At 53.8% G+C, this 19,957-nt stretch overlaps 10 protein-coding genes across 10 annotated transcripts; 4 read left to right on the top strand and 6 right to left on the bottom strand.

Moving 5' to 3' along the window:
- Positions 1 to 493: 493 nt before the first annotated feature.
- Positions 494 to 2,025, bottom strand: PV07_02092 (uncharacterized protein; the record flags this gene model as incomplete). Its single annotated transcript, XM_016388682.1, has 2 exons — positions 494 to 592; positions 649 to 2,025. 2 exons carry the CDS (start codon positions 2,023 to 2,025, stop codon positions 494 to 496), a joined length of 1,476 nt encoding a protein of 491 aa, XP_016255610.1.
- A 589-nt stretch (positions 2,026 to 2,614) lies between these two features.
- PV07_02091 (uncharacterized protein) lies at positions 2,615 to 3,477 on the top strand. Its single transcript, XM_016388681.1, has 2 exons — positions 2,615 to 3,184; positions 3,303 to 3,477. The coding sequence occupies exons 1-2, from the start codon at positions 2,787 to 2,789 to the stop codon at positions 3,319 to 3,321; spliced, it is 417 nt and encodes a 138-aa protein (XP_016255609.1). The 5' UTR covers positions 2,615 to 2,786; the 3' UTR covers positions 3,322 to 3,477.
- Positions 3,478 to 3,670: 193 nt separating this feature from the next.
- On the bottom strand, positions 3,671 to 5,637 carry PV07_02090 (uncharacterized protein). Its single transcript, XM_016388680.1, has 2 exons — positions 5,131 to 5,637; positions 3,671 to 5,024 (listed from the first exon to the last, which is right to left on the bottom strand). Exon 2 carries the CDS (start codon positions 4,269 to 4,271, stop codon positions 3,918 to 3,920), a length of 354 nt encoding a protein of 117 aa, XP_016255608.1. The 5' UTR covers positions 4,272 to 5,024; positions 5,131 to 5,637; the 3' UTR covers positions 3,671 to 3,917.
- Positions 5,638 to 6,408: 771 nt separating this feature from the next.
- On the top strand, positions 6,409 to 9,359 carry PV07_02089 (uncharacterized protein). Its single transcript, XM_016388679.1, has 3 exons — positions 6,409 to 7,321; positions 7,370 to 7,651; positions 7,702 to 9,359. The coding sequence occupies exons 1-3, from the start codon at positions 6,948 to 6,950 to the stop codon at positions 8,405 to 8,407; spliced, it is 1,362 nt and encodes a 453-aa protein (XP_016255607.1). The 5' UTR covers positions 6,409 to 6,947; the 3' UTR covers positions 8,408 to 9,359.
- Positions 9,360 to 10,880: 1,521 nt separating this feature from the next.
- Positions 10,881 to 13,044, bottom strand: PV07_02088 (uncharacterized protein). Its single transcript, XM_016388678.1, has 2 exons — positions 12,578 to 13,044; positions 10,881 to 12,521 (listed from the first exon to the last, which is right to left on the bottom strand). Exons 1-2 carry the CDS (start codon positions 12,939 to 12,941, stop codon positions 11,455 to 11,457), a joined length of 1,431 nt encoding a protein of 476 aa, XP_016255606.1. The 5' UTR covers positions 12,942 to 13,044; the 3' UTR covers positions 10,881 to 11,454.
- A 139-nt stretch (positions 13,045 to 13,183) lies between these two features.
- On the top strand, positions 13,184 to 15,474 carry PV07_02087 (uncharacterized protein). The gene has a single exon (XM_016388677.1). The coding sequence runs from the start codon at positions 13,335 to 13,337 to the stop codon at positions 14,070 to 14,072; it is 738 nt and encodes a 245-aa protein (XP_016255605.1). The 5' UTR covers positions 13,184 to 13,334; the 3' UTR covers positions 14,073 to 15,474.
- PV07_02086 (uncharacterized protein) lies at positions 14,020 to 15,717 on the bottom strand. The gene has a single exon (XM_016388676.1). The coding sequence runs from the start codon at positions 15,338 to 15,340 to the stop codon at positions 14,099 to 14,101; it is 1,242 nt and encodes a 413-aa protein (XP_016255604.1). The 5' UTR covers positions 15,341 to 15,717; the 3' UTR covers positions 14,020 to 14,098.
- A 349-nt stretch (positions 15,718 to 16,066) lies between these two features.
- PV07_02085 (uncharacterized protein) lies at positions 16,067 to 17,438 on the bottom strand. Its single transcript, XM_016388675.1, has one exon. The coding sequence runs from the start codon at positions 17,330 to 17,332 to the stop codon at positions 16,337 to 16,339; it is 996 nt and encodes a 331-aa protein (XP_016255603.1). The 5' UTR covers positions 17,333 to 17,438; the 3' UTR covers positions 16,067 to 16,336.
- Positions 17,439 to 17,537: 99 nt separating this feature from the next.
- On the top strand, positions 17,538 to 18,828 carry PV07_02084 (uncharacterized protein). Its single transcript, XM_016388674.1, has 2 exons — positions 17,538 to 17,712; positions 17,766 to 18,828. The coding sequence occupies exons 1-2, from the start codon at positions 17,603 to 17,605 to the stop codon at positions 18,532 to 18,534; spliced, it is 879 nt and encodes a 292-aa protein (XP_016255602.1). The 5' UTR covers positions 17,538 to 17,602; the 3' UTR covers positions 18,535 to 18,828.
- On the bottom strand, positions 18,553 to 19,950 carry PV07_02083 (uncharacterized protein). Its single transcript, XM_016388673.1, has 2 exons — positions 19,169 to 19,950; positions 18,553 to 19,114 (listed from the first exon to the last, which is right to left on the bottom strand). The coding sequence occupies exons 1-2, from the start codon at positions 19,823 to 19,825 to the stop codon at positions 19,031 to 19,033; spliced, it is 741 nt and encodes a 246-aa protein (XP_016255601.1). The 5' UTR covers positions 19,826 to 19,950; the 3' UTR covers positions 18,553 to 19,030.
- Between the last annotated feature and the right edge of the window lie 7 nt (positions 19,951 to 19,957).

The raw sequence follows: 19,957 nt of genomic DNA, 5'->3' as shown, positions 1-19,957 counted from the left end.
CCCAACGACGCCGATCCAGGATGGCTGAATCCTGTTTTCTACCCAGAGCGATCGACGGCCTCACTTTCCTCGACTCCCACACACAGCGAATGGACGGGAATCGCCATGTGTATGCAATGCTGCCCGGCGCATGGGCAGATTTGAGTGGATCTTTGTCCAATGTTCCCTCTAGGCTGCACATTGATCGACACAAAAACGAGGTGATGAACGGCGCTAGTCTACATTTTCTCAGCCTCTCCGGAACACTGACCGCCAAAGAACAGGTGTGATCGTCATGGTCTCGGTCTTCAATCGTCCACGGTGATACAAATTACCAAAATGAAAGGCAGTATACAGGCCGACACTTCGAGCTGCACGCCACTCCACAAAACAGGGAAAGACTGCAGTTCACGTCCCCACGAACTTTGCCTTCCGCAAACCAGGCGGTCCCCATTTCGTTGTGTGGGGATGCCGAGCCAATAGCCGACCTCTGTATTGTTGCAGAGATGTTGGCTTAGGTCTTGACAAGACTTGTTGCTCGTGAAGAGATGGTCGAGGATGCGAGTGGGTCTGAGAAGTAGGAGCCCTCAGCTTTGGCTTTTTTGCCGAAGCTCTTGTGCTTGTTTGTGTCCCAGTGGACAAATCAAGCCAATGTGTATCCAAGCCTACAAACGTGCCAGCTGTGTTTGCCTGAAGTTCTGGCGTGCCTTGTGCCTGACCTTCCGGGGTAAGGATCATGGCGGTGGACTCGGCTGTGACTTCGGTTTCAACCGCTTCCTGCGGTGGTGGGTATGGTACGTCTGAATCGGTGACAGAAGGGCTGCGATCAGCCATGCTCATGGCTGGAGATAGGGAGGTTGAAAGGTTCACCGCATGTTGGTGTTGCTCTTCTGAATCCATCCGGCGGGCGGTTTCACTGGAGGTGGAGGTGTCCTCGTCCACCAATGGCTCAGAAGGCTGCAGCTGAGCGCCAGTGTCGAAATTCTCAGGGGTCCGGAGCCTTGTTTCATTTCTGGCTGATTGGGTCGTACTTTTTGCCGGTGTTGGAACCTCATTTGTCCTTGGTGCAGTGGCGATCTCGATCGTCTCCTGCAAAGGTGGTTTAACGGTACTTGGGTCGTCCGTGACGGGGTTTGGTGCTTGACCAGTCTCCCTCCCTGCGCCATTTTGTTGAGGTATTTGACTTGATGAGATGGATTCTTCGGCTTCAGCTTGTGCCGTATCTGGTTTCAGTGGCTTCGGGGCTATTGCCAAGTCAGGCGCTGGCACAGGAGAACCATCCTCCTCGTTGAGATTCCTCACGATCTCCCTTCTCTTGCGATTCGTATGCTGCAACGAAAGGTTCAGTGTTCCCAAGACCTGCTGTGCCGCAAATGAGCTGCTGATCACTTCGGGAGGAGCACCGTCGTCGTCGTCGTCATCATCAGAATCCCTTACACTGTCTTGATCAGCCGCGTTCGAAGTGGCGACACCGGCAAACTGGTCCGTAGGATTTTCAGTTCCGGGGACCGTGTCCCCGACATCTTCGCTACTGAACCTCTTTCGTTTAGGAACAGAGGATGGTGCGTAGTTTGGTGACACAGGGCGCTTCAAGCGGTCGGCAAGTGTGGCCTGTACTTCTCGACTATCTTCGGGCATGAATTCCAGAGCCCCTCTGCCGTCGACCCGCGTAGTATCGGCTTCACCACTGGGCAAGTTGTGCTCAAATGCGCCTGGAAGACCCGGTTCATGGGCAGGTCTGAAAATACCGGGCTGGATCTGCGAGATCACTTGTCCCATCTCCTTGCCTTCGGATGGTGATCCCTCTTGAATTGGAGGGGTTGGAGTTGCGTTGCGCTTTGGTGCTACGTCTATGACGATTTCAATCTTCGTGGTGGAAGATTGGGCAAGACGTTTCCCAGAGGCAGGAGTCCTTGCGGAAGGTGTCTTGGATGTTCTGGTTGGCGATATTTCAGCATTCGTTGACAGCACCGTGCCTGCTTCCACGGCAGGAAGGGGAGAGCTAGAGGAAGCGATTTTGCGGTCCTGAGACCTGGTTGTCACCATGGCTGTGGGTGTGGCAGCTGGCAGAATTGAAGTCCAGCAAAACGGATGAAAAGGTGCGGAAATTTGAAGTGGCACCTGTCGTCGCCATGGTGCCCGTCTTATCTTATCTGATCGTCCGCCTGCGGTCATACGCGAAGTCGTTCTTCTCACACTTCTAGGAGCGACACCAGGCTTCGTGTTGGATACGTGAATGCTTCGCAGCTGTATCTATGGTCTGGGCTTAGAGTATTGGGCGGCCACTCAGGTCGCCATTCCGTGGCGAGTGCCAACGGCGAAATAACATTGGAACCACTGTTGACGTGCTTCGACCTTGCCTCCCACCCGTCCTCCTCTCCAGCCCTCCCGACTTGTTGCTTGCAATATTCGCTATGTACTGGCCCTTTCTGGACATATAAAACTTCCCAACTAGGTAGATGTCCTCCCAGAGCTTCGGCGCATTGTCCGCGGAATATGTTGTGCTCACCCAAATCCCTTCGGTGTTATTCCCGCCACCTGCGAATGGTGCCAGTGAACAGCTGGAGCGGGAGTTGGGGAAGATGGGCTGACAAAGGCGGGGGACGCAGAAACCCAGCATAAGAACACCTCGTTGGCTCATGCGTACATAGAACATTCTCAGGTCATGCCCATGCCTCTCTGATAATACTATCTACTGCCATCCTCCGAGGGCAGCATTTCTTCTCCTTTGTTCTTCGTGGCTTGTCACGCTCTCGCCCGTCCGTGATCACCTCTGACAGGGGCTAGGGAAACTCCAACGCAACGTCATGACCTCAGTATCCAAAGTCAAATCGCTCGATCATCTCGTCCTGACGGTCAAGGACATCGACGCCACCATCCAGTTCTACCAGGATGTCTGCGGCATGCGGCACACCTCCTTCGTTGCCGAGACGGACCCCAGCATCACTCGGCATGCGCTGAACTTTGGCACCCAGAAAATCAACCTACACGAATGTGGCAAAGAGTTTGAACCGAAAGCGGAGATCGTCCAGCCCGGGAGCGGTGACCTGTGCTTCTTGGTGGAGGAGGATGTTGAAGGGGTCCTGGGACGGCTCAAGGAGAAAGGGATCACGGTGCTGGAAGGCGCCAAGGTGGTTGAGAGGAGGGGAGCCCAAGGCAAGCTGCGGAGTGTTTATCTCAGGGACCCTGATGGCAACTTGATTGAGTAAGTGTCCGCTCGCCCAAAACATGTCCTGCCTCCCTCAAACAGCCTCCCCTTTCAAGGGCGGCTGAATTTCCGAGCCCCCCGGCTGACAACCTTCCCCTCCTCTGGGGCGTTCCAGACTGTCGAATTTGATGTAGATATCGAGAACGCGTAAGCGAGGAAGTACCGTATTGGCCATTGCAAGGAGAGGCAGCTTCTGCCACCAGCAGAATAGAACCATCGTCGATTCGATGCCGCAAATTGCTCTGGGGCCACATTCAGATCTCCCTTTGCAACCAGCTGAACTGTCCAGACTTCATTGTCCATTCATCATGCTATTCCTGCCGTCTGAAGCAACGTCGTGGGCGCTAACGCACCTCCCTAGCTGCCGGTCGACAAAACAAGCCGTGATGGCGGTTTAACAAAGTTTTCCTCATCCTGCAAAATACGGGCACGGTGAGCAATAATGCCCAAGGTTTATGCTACAGATGGACGGCAGCTGAGCAGGGGCCTTGGGACCGACTCCAACAACTGCTGCAGAAGACCTGACAAGGGTAACAAGTCGGATCAGGCAAGGGGCCTTAAAATACGAGGGCATTCGTCGTCGTTGTCGTCGTAAGGGACAAGAGAGTCTGTGAAAGCCGAGACTTGGTTCTCGGGTCACTTGATGCCTAAGCTATGTCGGGCAGCTGCGTAGATGGCCAACCTTCTAGCTCAGATTGACTTCTTCCCGTTTGTTTGTGGGGTCTTGAATCTAATCGGAGCTATGGTCGTGCAAGCTCGTCGTGTCACTCGCCACTTTGTTTGCACGAGGCGACGTAATGCACCGGCAGGCTTGTTTCGAAATAGGGTAAAGCTCTGCTGCGAAAAGGCCAAATAGCTCAGGGACTCTAGCCCATCTGAGAAGCATATGATTTGTCAACGGTTCAGGTTCAACATCTGATAACTTCGAGGAGCATTGGTGCCGTGAGTCCTTCAGGTGGCGTCCAATTAGTGTTAATGATGGTGGAAGCCCAATAGTGCTGATCAGTTGCCATATCAGGATCTCAAATGGGAGACAGGACATGGTGGATGACCGCCATGTTGAACAGCGCCCGCAAGTTTGCATCTGGGGCACTCGGCCTTTACCTGTCCAGTGAGGGTCTAGCTAGGTCACTGGCTCGTCGCCAGCCAAGCATCTCGAGTCCGGAATCGATAACCGAGATCACAGCAGCGCACCATCTCATTTGTGTTCATTTCGCAGTGGGTAGTGGCAGAAGGACCAGTGCTTGTGCCATCAGCCCCTTCATTGATTGTCCCCCAGTAGAGCTGGCAGGTGGTTCTCCTCTCAATGTCGTTATGGCCCTGGCGGCAATGGATCAACAGAGGCTAGAGCTCATGTTCCCAGGGCGCTGCACCCGGTCGTCCGCAACTACTCGTATGCGACATGCAGTGCATGGGGCATCGGCATGTGGTCCTACTTAGCTTTGCATTCCAGCGCTTAGAGCGCTCGGGTTGTTGGTCCGCGGTGAGTTCCCCGGCACGACCTCTTTTTTTCTCCCTTTCTGTTGGGCAAGTTCTCTGAACTGGAAAATGCCCATGACAACGCGGAGTGCGAGTATCTCCATCAATCACAAAACGTCCGAATGTTGGGAGCGGTTCCAAGGCGGAAGGCAGATGGGTCATGGCTTGAACTTTGGTTTTGAACTCCGCCAATTGTTGCAATGGCTGGATTGTGACTCGATCAGAGCCCTGGCTTGCCGGTCAGCGGAGTCGGTTGTGATTGGGATTTGACTATCTTGAGTCGTGCAGGGGTTCCTGCAGGTTGCAGAAACATCCATTGACGCTGGTGATGAATTCAGCCCCAGTAGTCAACCTGTATCTACTCCTATGTCAGTCTACTACCACCTTACTGTCCATGCGGAGCCGAACACTTGCAAGCCGTCTCTTCTCCAGCTTGGGGAATGGAGCTGGGAGGTCATCCATACCTTAGTGGTGCTCGCCGGACATGTCGCTGATTGCCACTCAGCTCTCAACCAACATTCATGCTGTCACGGTGTTGAGATACCCCGGTCGAGCTGGAAGGAGGATCCTTGTCCGGTGTGCTTTGGGAACAGATCTGCACCGCGTGGTGCCCGGCAGTTCACTCACAATCGAGTCCGAGTGAGAAGGCAACAAGCGCTCGTTTGCTGGGACAACCTAAGGAGGGTGAAGGTCGCGCCTGTCAATGCATAGAATTCGTGTGGTTTCATGCAGCTCGTTCAACGGCGACGGGTTTCGGTTTCGGTTTCGGGTTGGGGCACCGTCCTACACAATACCGTACCGAGAGGGTAGTGTCAGTGATTTTGCAGCTAATGAGACCAGAGCTAGAAGCTATGTTTGTACGTGTACCTGGCTTGGGGAGGCACCGGTGATGGCGTGAAGGACTTGGAACCGAAGTGAGTGATAGGGCGTTGGCAATGGTTTGTCACTCACCCTCCAACTTCGGGATTTGGGGCCGACCAGCAAAGAACACTCCCTCCTCTCAGTCACTCGACCAATTTTATTATTCTTGCATCTCTCACTTCTTGCTTAGCCCCTTCCTGTATCGAGCAGTTGCAATGGTTCGTCCTCGACATCCCTCAATTGACACCCTCTTCTTTTCGGTACTGGGGCTGTGGACTATTGTCCCTAGAGTCGCATCGCTGGCCTTGGTGGTGGCTCGCTCTCCCAGTCACCCTCTCACCTTTTTCGTATCACAACGCATGCTTCAACCCACCCTTGCCTTAGTTCGCAGGTCGGTTGGGGCTGGCGTAGTTTCTACTCCTCCGTCTAGTGTCAACCTCCACTTTGCAACCTTCATTAATAACCAACAAACCTTCCAACTGTGCTGGGGTGCTCGCCTAAACTAACCCTTCCACGCAGCCCGCCCCCATGCGCCATGCCGAAAGCTACAGCTTCATTCTTGGATTTCTTTGGTGTGGGCTCTTCTGAATCCAAGTTTCGGAACTGCGGACGGCCCTTACGTTTTGGGACTTTGGTTTTTCGGTCCTGGAAGCGATCCGCGCTGTTGCTGCGCTCTCTCACAGTCGATACCACCGTCTCTTCGGCCAGGGCAAAAAGAGAAGGGAAGGGATACATCACACCCATCCATGATGTGCGCGTCATGATGTGACGGCTTCTCGGCAGCCTCTTCACATGTTGATGCAGGAGGAGTCTGTGGCCGGCATAATACAACATCCACATGACAAGGAGGTCTCGTATAACCCTTGCAACCCCCGATAAATCGGCGACTGGCCACACATCTTTGTGTGCCCGCCCTGAGAGGCGGGGTTCACCACACTGAGAAAAGCAAAAGGCCTGGCACCACTGGCACCACTGGCACCAACTGGCACCAACCGTCAAACTTCTTTTTGCCTGCTGTCCAGAATCCGCGCGAAGTCCGACCCTGTCGTGTCGTTCCATTTTTCCATCCCTCTCCCTCCCTTTCCGAATCTCGGTGCTCGCTCGCTCGCTCTCTTCCACCCCCTCCCTTCCCCACGGCTATCTGTCGAGTGCTCCTTCTTTGCCCCATACCCTAGCGACATCACTTGCCAGGATGCACTGTCTGTGGTGCACGGTCCCCCCGGTCTCGAATTGCGCCAGCTGAGCCCTCGCTAAATGCCATCCGCGATGCCAAGGGTGGTGCTCGACAAGATTTTCGGTTCATAACTGCATTGAGGTTGACCGACTGACTGACTGCCTTCTGGTACCCCGTGGTATTTAAGGAGGCAAACAGATCGAGCGCTATTACCGTCACAATTCACGCACAGTCCTCCCAAGTATCATGACTCCAACAGCACATGGTTCGTCGTCTTCTACCTGTGTGCTCAGTGGCTCACGGCATCCTCCCTCGTTCTCATTGACTACGGATGCATTTGCCTCTGAGGCTATGTACGCCCATCCAACAACCCAGATACCAGCCCCGGGAAGTCTTGACGGCCAACACCGTCCTTCATATTTCTCGGCTCCTGCTGGTCAGTCCCAAAGTCCCAGACATTGGCCTCCTTCACCATTTCCTCCTTTACACGTTGCACCTCATTCTCGTCCTGTGACTGGGCATGGTTCTGAAAACGATTCTGCCTTTTCTCCTTCGTCTCAACCATCCGGGTACAGTGCTCCGACCCACAGCCCAGGGACTAGCACTTTCAGCGACAGAAGGTAATAGCAGAAGCTCTGTTGAAACTCATTCACTGATTGTCGTCCCAGGCGGTCATACGACCCTTCACCATTCCAAGCCTCATTCAACGAACTTCACGAACCAATGGCTCAATCTAGACCAATGGCTTCCAGTCCAGTATCTGATGCTTTGCCTGACGCTGCTGCTCCTTCGACTGTTCCAGCCACAGAGTCACCAGCTATACCCGACGCAGTTCCGAACGTGGACGCAAACCACCTCCCGCGTATTGTCAACCCTGCCAGGCGGTGTCACCTGCACATCAGACAGCAGCCTAGAGCCGCGCGCGCTGGACCGGATGGGAAAGATCGAAGGTAAGTCCCCGGAGCTTTGGGGCTTGTTCATGGCTGATCGGTCCGTCTAGAGCAGTTGATCCGCCACCGGTCGTGCAGTTGCTGATGGATGACTTTGATCCTGATAACGAGGTTGACGTAGCCGAGCTCAGATCCCCCTTCTGGGTTGTGCACTGCCGCTTGGTGGGAGCAGTCGCTGTGAACTCGGACGTGAGCACGCAGTCCTATTACACTGACGAAGGGCAAAAGGAAGTGCAACGCCTACTCCTAGGCACGAGTGTGGCGAGTCCTACTCATACTGCTGATGACCCTGATCCGCCCACGATGCCCACCCATCCCGTTACAAGACGAGGGGCGTCCCCACCATCCAGTCCTACGTCGAGGTTTTTGCCATCCCAGCCTCGCCGGAGACTGCTGCCAAGAGCTCCGCAGAACATCCCAGGCGCATTCTTTATCTTTGCCGACCTCTCCCTCCGCCGAGCGGGGGAATACCGGTTACAATTTACATTGATGAAGATGGAGCCTCCGTTGCTGAAGGTGGGTGCAACGGTGCCTGCCCACCATGTTGTCACCAGCCAAGTCTTTCGGGCTGTCAACGCAAAGGATTTCGACCAGGTCCAGCCTAGCACCAACTTGGTACGAGGACTCATTGATCGAGGTGCAGGATTCCCTCTCAAACTGAAGAAGGGGATCCGAGAGGGCCAAAGACGAAGAAAACAATGGGATGAGTATTCTGATGAAGAAGATTCCGGTGACTACGACAATGAAAATGAATGAAAGCAGGGTGTATTCGCGCCGGCAGTGAATGCCATGAGTCAGTCGACCTCGTTGTGAGGGTGTGTGAGAAAGGCCCCTGGGCGGGAAGGTGTTGACGGACAGTGGTGGTCTACGATGGAACGAATACTGGTATTTTCAATACGTGACATACCTTTGCCTTTGGGATCCTAGGTAATGAGATATGGGCAATCAGGAGCCCCGAAAGTAACAGCTAAAAGTACAATGGATTCTCCGAGGAAGTTCGGAATACATTCGACCGCGACCGCGACCGCGACACGAGACAAGGCGACGGAGAGAGGTGGAAGATGGGTGGCAAGGTCAGTTTACTTTGTCAAGCATGCAAGACGCAGGACTGGCAGCTGCTCCGGGCCGAGTTTTTTTTTTTTGCTCTTCTTTTTGTTGTTCTTTCACAGGGTAAACGAGCAGTGCATGGAGTTAGAGGAGTAAGATAGGGGCTAGGGCCTGGAGCCTGGGAGCTGGTGGACAAGCCTGTCATCCCACTGGAGTACAGCACAAGGGATGTAGGGGGAAACCGGAACGTCGGCACCAAGACTGGGAAAGTGCAAGAGAGAAAGAGAGAGAGAGAGAGAGAGACAGCCACGCGAGAAGCCGTCAGAGGTATCCAAACTGTTGGGTTCTGTGTCCAACAAGCATTGGACCGGCTTGTGTTGCTGGTGTCGCTGGCCGTGCTGGCCGTGCTGGCCGTGCTACGGTAAGGCGACGGGGAGGCGGTCTCAATGTCAAGCACTTCTGGATATCGACGGTCGGACAGCATGATCGTGCAGCGGCGGAAGCAAAGGAACAAAAAGGAAGCGATTGATGCAGTAATATGGAGTCTCTCTTGGGTGCGCCCTAAGAAATCGGGCAGATTCTGGCGAGGAGGAATGTGCGCATGTACGAAGCATGTTCTTTAGTCTGTCCTCATGCCACCAATACAATAACAAGATGTCCTCCGTTCCTACCACTTACCACTACCACTACCACCTGCCTCTATTTCCCAAGTCCAAGTAAGGGTAACAAGCGTTGCTTGTGCAAGAATGATGAAGTTACACACACTCACGACACCCTCTCTCTCTCTCTCTCTCTCTCTCGCTCGCTCGCTCGCACCAACGAGCCTAGAACCAAACCTTCCTTGTGGCTTCCCACGGCCCTTACTCGCAGGCACACTCTTCCGAAAGATTAATAAATGCGAGGGCCGCCGCCCCCTTTTTTAATTCCGTGTCCAGGGTTCATTGTTATCTGACTAGAGCACTCCTTACTCCGTCGTTGACCTGCTCGTACTACTAACTTGCAGGTTGCGGCCCCCCCTGCGCCACGGTCGGTCGGTCGGTCGGTCGGTCTAGATCTGGATGCCACCTCTGCCTTAAACGGGACTACCGGCCACGAACGGAGCGGGTGGGCGCTGGGTCTAGAACTCTGGCTGGCATCCATCCATCCATCCATCCATCCCATCCCCCGTCACAAAATCTGTTCCACCGGGGCAGAGCAGTGCCATGGCGGGCGAAAACACTACAACTACAACTATTACCGATGGGCGGCCCGAGTAGTAAGTTTACGGGCTCCCTCATTGTTACTCCGTCCACGGCCTCCTGAGGCGTGATATGAGGTATATTATCACTAGTTTGCATGTTAGAGCCGCGGGTGGAAGAAGGAGGAACCTTGATAACTAACTACTACCACAAGTACTACTACTGCTCGAGGTAGCGGTTTTACGTACGTACATGTTACCTTTTTCTTTCTTTTTCTTGTTCGGTAGTCTGAATGAGGACAGCCGAGGAGAGATGAAGACCGGGGACGCTACGGTTCTGGAGGAGAGATTGATGAAGGTTAGGATGTAGGATGTGTGAGTTATGGGCGGTGGAAACAGGTGCTCCGTGCTCACATTACGACCCGCATGCAGAGTTCACGGGCAGGTCTGCAGGCAGGCAGGCAGGTTGGTAGGTGCTCTACTCTTCTTCCGAGTGGGGGGTGATGGGCGAGTCGCGAAGAATTTCTGGGGGGGAAAGGTGTTTGAACGCGCAATGATGACCTGAATAATGGGCTCCTCGTTTTCACTTTAGTCACGAGGCAGACTGTGCTGGTAAAGGCCGGACGGGACACACACTTAGGAGGCAGGTGAAGGCTGCACGGGGGAGACGACCGAAAATACTCCTTCAAGGTACCTAGGTACCTAGGGTCCCATCTATCGAGTGGTGTTTCCTTGAAGCGTGTGGAAGCGAGACATGCCATCACCTTCAGCGAGGCAGCTCTTGCTGTGCCGTGCACCTACCTATGGCCTCCTCCTGGTAGATTGGTGTCTGCCTACTTGGAAACATACAACTGGCCTGCAATCAGTGAGTGCCTAGGTAAGTACCGTGGGTACCTACGGAAAATGTACAGGTGTTAACGGGCCAGCTTCATGGCGTTCCCCAACCTAAGGTTACCTTACGGAACGTTTCCGTCCGGTCGTCCGGTCGAAATCCTTAAAGGATGCGGTATACCCAACGCAACGAGCAAGGCAAGCTATCAGAGATGAGAGAGTTCTGGTAGAGACATTAGGTACACGGTACATATAGACATCGCAACGATAAAACGTTAACAGCAAGCTTTTGGATCTCGCCGGGCCGCGCCCCCGATCGAGTCTAATATCATTACAAGGAACAAGAGACATGCGGTTAACGTGATCGTGATCATGATCCTGGCCATCTCCTTTCTTTGGTTGTTCTGCCCAAAGGCGGCCCGTCCCAAGACGTTGCCATGCCTAGACTGATCAATTTCCACGGCTGGAACATTTCTTCAGTCTCGGAGACGGATTCGACGCTGGTGCTGGTGCTGGTGCTATTGCTATTGTCCAGGACTGGTATTTTCGAGATGGATTTGTGGTTGAACCAAACGCGAAGTCCGCGGTTTGTTCGGCGCAGAATATCTCGAGTGGACCGCTGGCTGCGCGAAGGTCGTTTCATGTTGTCGCAACACATACACCTTATAGACAGCAAGTCTCCTCCCATTGTCGACTGGCCGACTGGTAGGTCAAGATCTCACACACTCTGAAGCACAGTTGCTACCCACTAGGTCCGCTCCAACTGCGCAAGAAACTCCTCACTGGATTTCTCATATCTCTTCAGTGAACCGTCCGTGTCCCTCCAAGCCTGCTGGAAGTCGCTGAAATAGTCGTGCCACCTGTTGTCGGGATCTAGCCCGGCCTCGCCCATACTCTCCTTTGCGAAGTCAATCCACGAAATACCCTCGTCCACATAGCCGTGTTCACGCAAGAGGTGGGCTAACCCGAGATACTTTGCTGCCATAACTCCCGTTTCGGGAGTCGACAGAGCGGCGCTGACAGCGAGCCACTCAATGCCGGTCCAATCTCGAGGTTTCCTATTCGCCTCCGCAGGACGCCATCCATCTTTGCGGAGGTGGTAGAAAGCCAGTTGCAGAGAAGAGTCCGGATCGCCGGCGCTGGAAGACTGCGTGGCAAGCTCAACCCACTCCTTTGAGTTCTTCTCGATTACACCCGGTTGACGCAATGCGAGGGGAGCAGCTGAAAGATCGGAGTACTTGAAAAGCCCGTCTCGAATAGCATTTTCAAGGTCCGACCGGACTTGGTCGTAAACTGCACCTTCACGAAGGTAAGGTAGATAGGACTCTGCTGCGTCATGAAGAACCCTCCATGGCAATTTGTGATGCTGTAGGAGAGACGAGTTCTGACGACGGAGCTTCTTGCTGGGCTCGACCATGTCAACCAAATCTTTGGCGAGCTCGTAATTCTCTTGCGCAACTACTTCGCTGCCGGTCTTCCTGGACGTTTCATCCAAGTATAGCAACATTGCTACCCAGTCACTCCTCGCCAATGCTTTTGCTTTGATGAAGTCGGAAATTCGTGGGGAAAGACGAGCCTCTTGCCGACCCAGTGCGCTACCCAGAGCGATCTCAGCCGCTGCAGCATCCACCCCCGCGTCGGCCTCTCCTGCAAAGAAAGCCATCCGTAAGGCATCACAGCCTTCATCGCCCTTGCGATTTTGCGTGTGAAATGAATTCTGGCCCAGCGAATGGAACGCCTTCCGTAGAACCTGTGGATCACGCATGAGAGCCACCTCAGCAGAGCCCAGAGCTTCCTCGGATAGCTGGATGAACCCTAAGTGCAAAGAAGTCAGCCGGCCGCACCCCCTGGTGATGAGAATACCCACATACTCTGTTGTGTGGTTGCAGATACTAAGGCGCTTGCAGGAGGAAGTTTCTTCAGCTCCTGGCAGAGACGCCGAAGCACCTTCACGACAGCCGGGATTGAAAAGAAGCCCAAGCCATGCAGTGCACTGGCAAGGTCAGGCGAGATGTAGTAGGAACCATCGTTTCTCAGACTCGGCTCCGATTTAGCCACTGTCTCGAGCACTGCACCAGGAGTCTTTGGTGTGGCTGGTTTGGCGTATGTCGGAAGCCGGCTCCTTTTCGCAGACAGTCGAGGAGAGCAGGACCAACACCGGTATATGAGCTGGGAACGAAAGGCAGGCGAATACAGCTTATGCTTCAGCACATTCTTGCATGGGCCCGCGTACATATCGCAGAACGGCTCGAGAGTGTGCCGCCCATCAACTGCTCCTCAGATCCTGCTCCAGCTATGTATACATTTGTCCCTTTGTGCTGCTAAGGTCATCGAAGCGTCAGACAAATGCGTGAAAGTGTAAAAATGAAGTTACTGGAGAACCGTTCGACGCGCGCCGCTCCGTCGCCAAGCCCAGAGGTGGAAACCGCATGCGACTTTGCACTCCGCTACTGAGCCTCACTCTTCTTCCATTTTCCATTTTACCCCCCAGCATTTGATGCGATACAGGTGAACTCAGATGTCCGATCTACCGGGCTCGCGCTTGGCCTACCTGCCCGACCTGAATTCGAGACACTCCTGAAATATCGCTCGAAACTCCACGACAACCGAGGAAGCGCCACATTCAAGATGCCTGCTCCCGCGGGAACCAAGCGTGTTCGCGGGGTCCAAATCTATCGTCCCTTCATCTACGGCACCGAAGCTATTCCTTTCGACCCAGAAAACCGCCCAAAGGACGCACCAGCCGACCATACACACAAATGGAAGGTCTTCGTCCGTGGGATCAACAACGAAGACATTTCATACTGGCTGCGAAAAGTGCAATTCAAACTTCACGACACGTACGCTAACAGCGTGCGCATGATCGAGAGTCCTCCATTCGAGGTCGAGGAGACGGGCTGGGGTGAATTTGAGATCGCCATCAAGTTCTATTTTGTGCCCGAGAGTACAGAGAAGCCGCAGCAGATCTGGCACGGTCTAAAATTACATCCATACTATGGGGACGTTGAGCAGCAAAAGAAGGACAGGTCCATGATCAGCAGCGTCTGCTATGAAGAGGTGCTGTTCAACGAACCTGTCGAGGCCTTTTACGAGATCCTTACAGGAGGTGCTCAAGCGACCAAATCAAAGGCTGGAAAAGGAGCAAAGGGGACGATTAAGGCGCCGCCTACCGCTGAGATTCCCATGAAAAGCTCTCCTGGCAACAAATTCAGCAGAGAAGAGGAAAGCAAGGAGCTGGATCGTCTGGGTGAAGCTGTCAAGCAAGTCCAAAAACTGATTGCGGAAGAAAAGGCAAAACTTACAAAGGAAGAGGCGCGACTACAAGAGTTGGAAAAGACCGAAGGGAAGCCTGTGAAGAAGAAATGAAGCGAAGTGGATGAGGTCCTTGGTCATCATAGCCGGGCGCCTGCACCAACAGACTCCTTGACCAGCTCAAGGATTCTCTCAGCAGCGCCCCAACTCAGCTCATAGCCTCGACCGCCGGCACCATACCCGTGAACAACGGTTCTGCCGGGTCCAAAAGACTCGGTTTCGATCCGATAACCACCTTCCCGCCACGGCCTGCGACCGACATTATCTTGCACCACCTCGAATTTCTCTATCGAGTCGACGAAGTAGGGAAACATCTCAACAGACTGTCGAAGTAATTTTGCCCGCGTCTCCGGGCGAGGAGTGTCATGCCAATCATCAACCTCCTTCGTTCCGCCTACGATCGTCCCGCCACCTCGAGGTCGTGGGACTAAGAATGCCCAACTGCCATCAGCGTTCTGCCGCGTAACAGTTTTGCTGTATTGTTGTCTGACGAGCACTGTCTGACCCCGGATGATCTTCATTTTGGGATCACGATCGAAATTTCTCCCAGAGCAATTCACCACCACTGAAATTTCGCCAAGTCGATTGCGTTCTGCAAAGCTGAACGCTTCGGTTGCATTGGAGAGGCGGCGTTGAAGAATCCGCCCGCCGTTCGCCAGGAATCGCTCCGTCAACCAGCGACAGTATCTCGAAATATTGACGCAATAGCTTTGGTATTCACATCCCCATTTTGCACCATCCGGCAACTCATCTTGCGGAAGGACACGGAATTCATCGTTTGGGCCCGCGTATTCGTCCCCGGTCCTGATTTTCAAGATTTCTTGAAGCGGATTCTCAAGGTACTCGACCCCAGGCATAACTTCCACTCCCGAATCTGGAAAGTCTCGAGCGATACCTTTCATGATCTCCCTCGTCCGAACCCCCATTCTAAATTCCTCTTTGAGTTGGTCGGTGGAAAGCGGATGGATTGGACGATAGTGGGCACCTGCCCACATTGAGGCATAGTCTACCGATGGGGATGGTGTAGTGGGCGTTTCGGCGGCGACAATGGTGATTTGGGCAGTCGAGAAGTGCCTCTGGAGTAGAGTTGCCGTGCTGAGGCCGGTGATGCCGGCACCGATAACGAGGAAGTTGGTGGCGCCCGTGCGAGGCATGATGAGATATCTTTCTGGGGTGCTCGTGAGCTGCAAAGAGTAACAGCCAGAGGATATGTCCTTTCGGTGGAAAGGTGCGGATAGAGAAGACTGGTCTCTTTCTCGACTACACCAGCTTGGTTCCTCTCGTTTTCGTATCCGTGAACAGCGTGACAGAGTCGTTAGCATCGATTGCAGAATCTCCAAATCGCTCGAACAGGTCCCTCCGTCAATCAACTGATCGCATCCGTTTCCCGTGCTGTCGCGCTCACAGATCCTACACCACTGAATCGCTTCCTGAACCTCTGACAAATCTCGAGTCTGCCTTCAAGGACGTCGCGTAAACTCCAGAGGAGAAGGTCAGACGAAAACCGATCTGCGCTCTCGCCCTCTTTCGAACCGGGCTGACTTCCTCTCCTCTCCTCTCAACGGCTTGCGGTGGAACGATCTCAATAAGTGGTGATGTATTTGTGTCGTACGTGCAACAGGCGGTAAATGAGCGGAGGAGAGGGAGGGAGGGAGTACGACCGCGTCTTGATATATCAATTCATGAATGGAAACTCTCGTAAATGGCATGGATGGCGGTCGCTCTGTAGTTATTGCTCAACGACTGTGAAAGGGCGTGGGCGCGGGCGTTCAACTCCGCTCCCACACCTGCATAGACTCGGTATATGCCGTGATACCTACCTAACCCTGAGCTCGCCACCACCCATGTAGGTAGATACCCGTTCGTACTCGTATTGCACTGCGTACCTAGATCCCTACATGGGGAACGCCATGCCTCCCTCCCTTGGTATCTCGTGCAACGTGCCGATCTTCTAACGACACACCTGGGGATGTTACTCTCGGTCTTCGTCGGCATGGGAAACGAATACGAGCCTCTTCGTGGCGCAACGAAGGGCCAAAGGGAGGATCCCAGAAATCAACCTGTCTCAAGCACGCATCACAGGACTGAGGACAGCAAAGAAGGCAGAGAATGTCCTTTACTCGCTTGGAATTCTTAGGAGAGGGTGGTAAATGGATCAAGTTTCCATGGCGCAAGTCAATGGTCACTTCTCGTCCGGGCTCTACCGTGCAATGAGAAGGTGGGCGGCCAGCGCACTCCTGGTAGAGACACGTCGAAGACAATCTATTCGGGGAGCATCTCTTCCTCCCTCCTACCCAAAAAGGGCCCTTGCGTCCACGTTACATGGCTGTCCCTCGCTCGAAACTCTCCCTGATATCCCTCGTATACCGGTCGTAGAACCTCGCCAACTTGAGGTTGAACTGCTTGTTCTTGTCATTAATATACGTGACATCCCCTTCGTCCACGTCACGGCCTCTTTCTCGTCTCTTCTTGAACCGCGCCTCCTCCGCCTTCTTCAGGTCGTTGACCAGGCGATCCACATTCTCCCGCTTGGGCTTTTGCTCCACGAACCCCAGACTGTCGTTGTCTGCGTAGAAGCGGCCGTCCTTGTCGATGGCCACCAGTTCGCCGTTCTCCATTTCCACAATCTCCAGCCCCCCGGTGCGTGCGGCGTTCTCGATGATTTCCGCCTTTTGCCGTTCGTATTCCTCGCGGTTGCGGTGGCCGTCCTTCAGCGAACTCTTCTCCAACTCGCGCATCTGGCGATCGTACATCCTAGCGGCCTCGTCACCCCAGTCCGAAAACGCATTGTTGTCCCTCGCGGCCTTTTTGCGTTCCTGCCTCTCGTCCCATCTCTCGCTTTCTTCGATGGTGTAGTCCCAAGCTCGCTTGCGCTCGAAAGCCCCTTTGCCCTCTTCCTCTTCGGTGTCTGCCTTGAGAAGGTTGTGCTGTGCGATTGCTGACCGTCTGTTGAGGTTGGCAAGCAACGCTGGATCCATTGCTGCGCGGTTGGCTTCCGCTTTGGCTTCGGCAAGATTGGACTTTGCCGACTGGGTCGCGCGGGATTTGAGGGCCGCGAAACGGGCGAGTCGGTCTGCATTGGTGGTACTCGGCATAGGGTTGGCTGTTGAGGTACCGTCGGCAGCTGTTTCTTTGGGCTTTGGCGTCGAGTCTTCTCCATCCTTATCTGCCTCATTCCCAGCCGGAGGTGTCGCCGGTTGAGTTCCATCGCGGTCTGCGTCTTGTATCACCTGAGGTGTTTCTGTAGTGTTTTCTGCACCATCTTGTGGTTCTTCAGGCTCCGGGCTGAGCTTGCGTCGCTTAGAGGGAGGCATATTGGTACAGATAAGTTGATCAGCGTGTATTGATCTCCAAAACGCAAAAGTTCGTTCATTTCCTGCGGATATTTGGAAATCTGCCCGTTGGGTGGTCGTCGAAAGCCTGATTCTCGCCGCACCTTCCCTTTGAGGTAGTTCTCGTCAATGACGCAGTTGAATCTCCCAAAAAGTGCAACGAACTATTTTCTGGTGGTGTGAACTGGGGGCGTCTAGTAGTGAACAGAGCATCGAGGCCAGCAAGTTGGTACACCGTTGCTCAGTTCAGCAATGGCACAAGCTGCCAAGAAGAAGTTGGTTGTTGCAGGAGGCAATGGGTTCCTCGGGTCGCGGATCTGCAAATCTGCGGTCGCTCGAGGTTGGGACGTTACCTCCATAAGGTATTTGGCTGTGCCAGATATGTGGCGGTGCAATATGGCTTACAGTTCTCTAGTCGCTCAGGCGAACCGACATGGTCCTCAGTAGCCTCCTCTCCAGAGCCTCCATCCTGGTCCAAGTTGGTGAGCTGGGCAAAAGGTGACATCCTAAAGCCCTCAACTTATACCTCCTACCTCGAGGACGCCGATGCAGTCGTCCATACGATGGGCATCTTGCTTGAAGCAGACTACAAAGGAGTGCTATCTGGAAAGGAGTCTATCTTCTCGGGCCTGTCAAGGGCATTCAGTTCCACCAAAGCCGGGAGCTCCAAGAACCCACTCGACCGCAAACCAGGCGAGGGTCTGGAGAAGGGCGAAAAAGACGGCCAAATCACTTATGAGTTGATGAATAGAGACTCGGCCATCGCCCTAGCACAAGAAGCTGAGAATGCTGGTGCACACACGTTCGTCTACATATCCGCCGCGGCGGGTGCGCCCCTCCTTCCCTCGCGATATATCACGACAAAGCGAGAAGCAGAGAACACGATAGCGAGCCAGATGTCGAAGCTGAGAAGCATTTTTGTAAGACCAGGGTTTCTTTGGGATAGCAGCCGGAAATTCACCCTGCCTATAGCTGCATCGGGGATGGTGGGGAGTACGGTAAACAGTATGATCGGAGGCAGCTTAACTGGCATATTCGGTGCCGCCGTCGAGAAGCCTCTGAAGGTCGACCTGGTCGCAGACGCTGTGGTCGAAGCCATTGCCGACGAGGAGACGAAGGGTGTTCTGGATACAAAGACGATCGAGGCCTTGGCTGCAAAGGCCTGGCGGAAGACAATGCTGTGATGCATAATCACTGCCTGTGACTTGTACGATATCAATGCAAACTGCACGGAACGGATGGTATGGAGGTGTTTATCGCGAGCATCCCTGGACCATTCCAGTCCTAGCATTTGGATTTGGCGCTCTGGGAGAACCCATGGAAATGGTGGGGAGTGTACTGATTGACATTAACATTTTTAGTGGCTGAATTCTCCTCAACAAATATAAGACATCAGTTGGCGAACCAAAGATCTGTCTCTCCTGGGCTATTAGTCGCCATAGACCTTTCGTACCTGTGACCTCACTTCCACGGGTCGGGCTCTTGCCAAAATCTATCATACACAGTCCACCTCCCAGAACGCCCTGTATCATACCATTCCCGCTATGCTTTTACCACATTCGAAGAGTGAGGATCGTAGAATAGACATCCGTCGGTCGCAACTGTGCATTGCTCTGAAAGGCATGCACGATAGGGAAAGGCAATTTTATACAAGCGGGGATTCTCCAAAGGCCATCAAGCTCAGATGCTCGCGTGTGTGGGAGCAATCATTTGTTCTTTCGCCTCCGCGGGTTCGCCTGGTTCGAAAATGACTTTGCGAGTCAACTGCGACATGGGTTAGCTGAGAGCATGAATTGCGTTGGATGAGTTAGTACTTACAGCCCACATTCCCGCAATGGAGCCCACGATACCACTCGAGATCAGCATTGGTTTCACGCCTCTGGTACTCTTGAAAATGGCTCCGCTCAATGCACCAGCCAGGATGCTGTTCGTCGCATCATGTTTGCCGCGATAATATCCTATCGTTGAGTTTACTCCATTGTAAACCATCGCCACCACTCCGGCCGAGTTGCCCAGGAAAGGTCCTCTTCGCGTGATGCTGTTCAAAACGCTGTTTAATCTTAGCTTGGGAGGTGCGGATGCCGGTGTTCGATTCAATCCTTCTATTAGACCCCATACACCTCCCGTAGTCAAGGCTGTAAGATATACGACTCCTGTGCCGTAACACAAGTCGTCGGACCAGCCGCGCGAGGGTAATATTGACCTAGAGCCGGGAAGGTCTGAGAGTGCCGACTCGTCTAGAGTGAGGTAGTCGAGTGTCTGTTGGTTCAAACCGGCCAGTGGATGGAGTTTCGACGCATCTGGCAAAGATGCGCTTCCGAGAAAGGACGATACGTCTGTTGCGGTTGTGGGATCGAAATGGGTCGGCGTAAATGATGAAGACGAAGATGAGGAAGAAGAAGATTGGGCGTCTGCGGAGCCTTCCGATTGCTGCCTCGAGGGCTTCCTGCCTGTGAAACGGTCCCAGACAGACATCTTCGGCTGTTCTAAATGGACAGCAACACGAATAGGAAGAAGGTGGTCGAGGGGAAAGGGTGGGAGGTGATCGCAATGGCAGACGCAGCGCAGGTTGGCGCAGAAGGACGGGCAGAAACTCGAACTCGCCCG

Source organism: Cladophialophora immunda, assembly GCF_000835495.1.
Source record: "Cladophialophora immunda strain CBS 83496 unplaced genomic scaffold supercont1.1, whole genome shotgun sequence".
Taxonomy (NCBI): domain Eukaryota; kingdom Fungi; phylum Ascomycota; class Eurotiomycetes; order Chaetothyriales; family Herpotrichiellaceae; genus Cladophialophora; species Cladophialophora immunda.
Note: the sequence above shows the minus strand (reverse complement) of the source record. Positions and strands in the feature narration are given on the sequence as shown.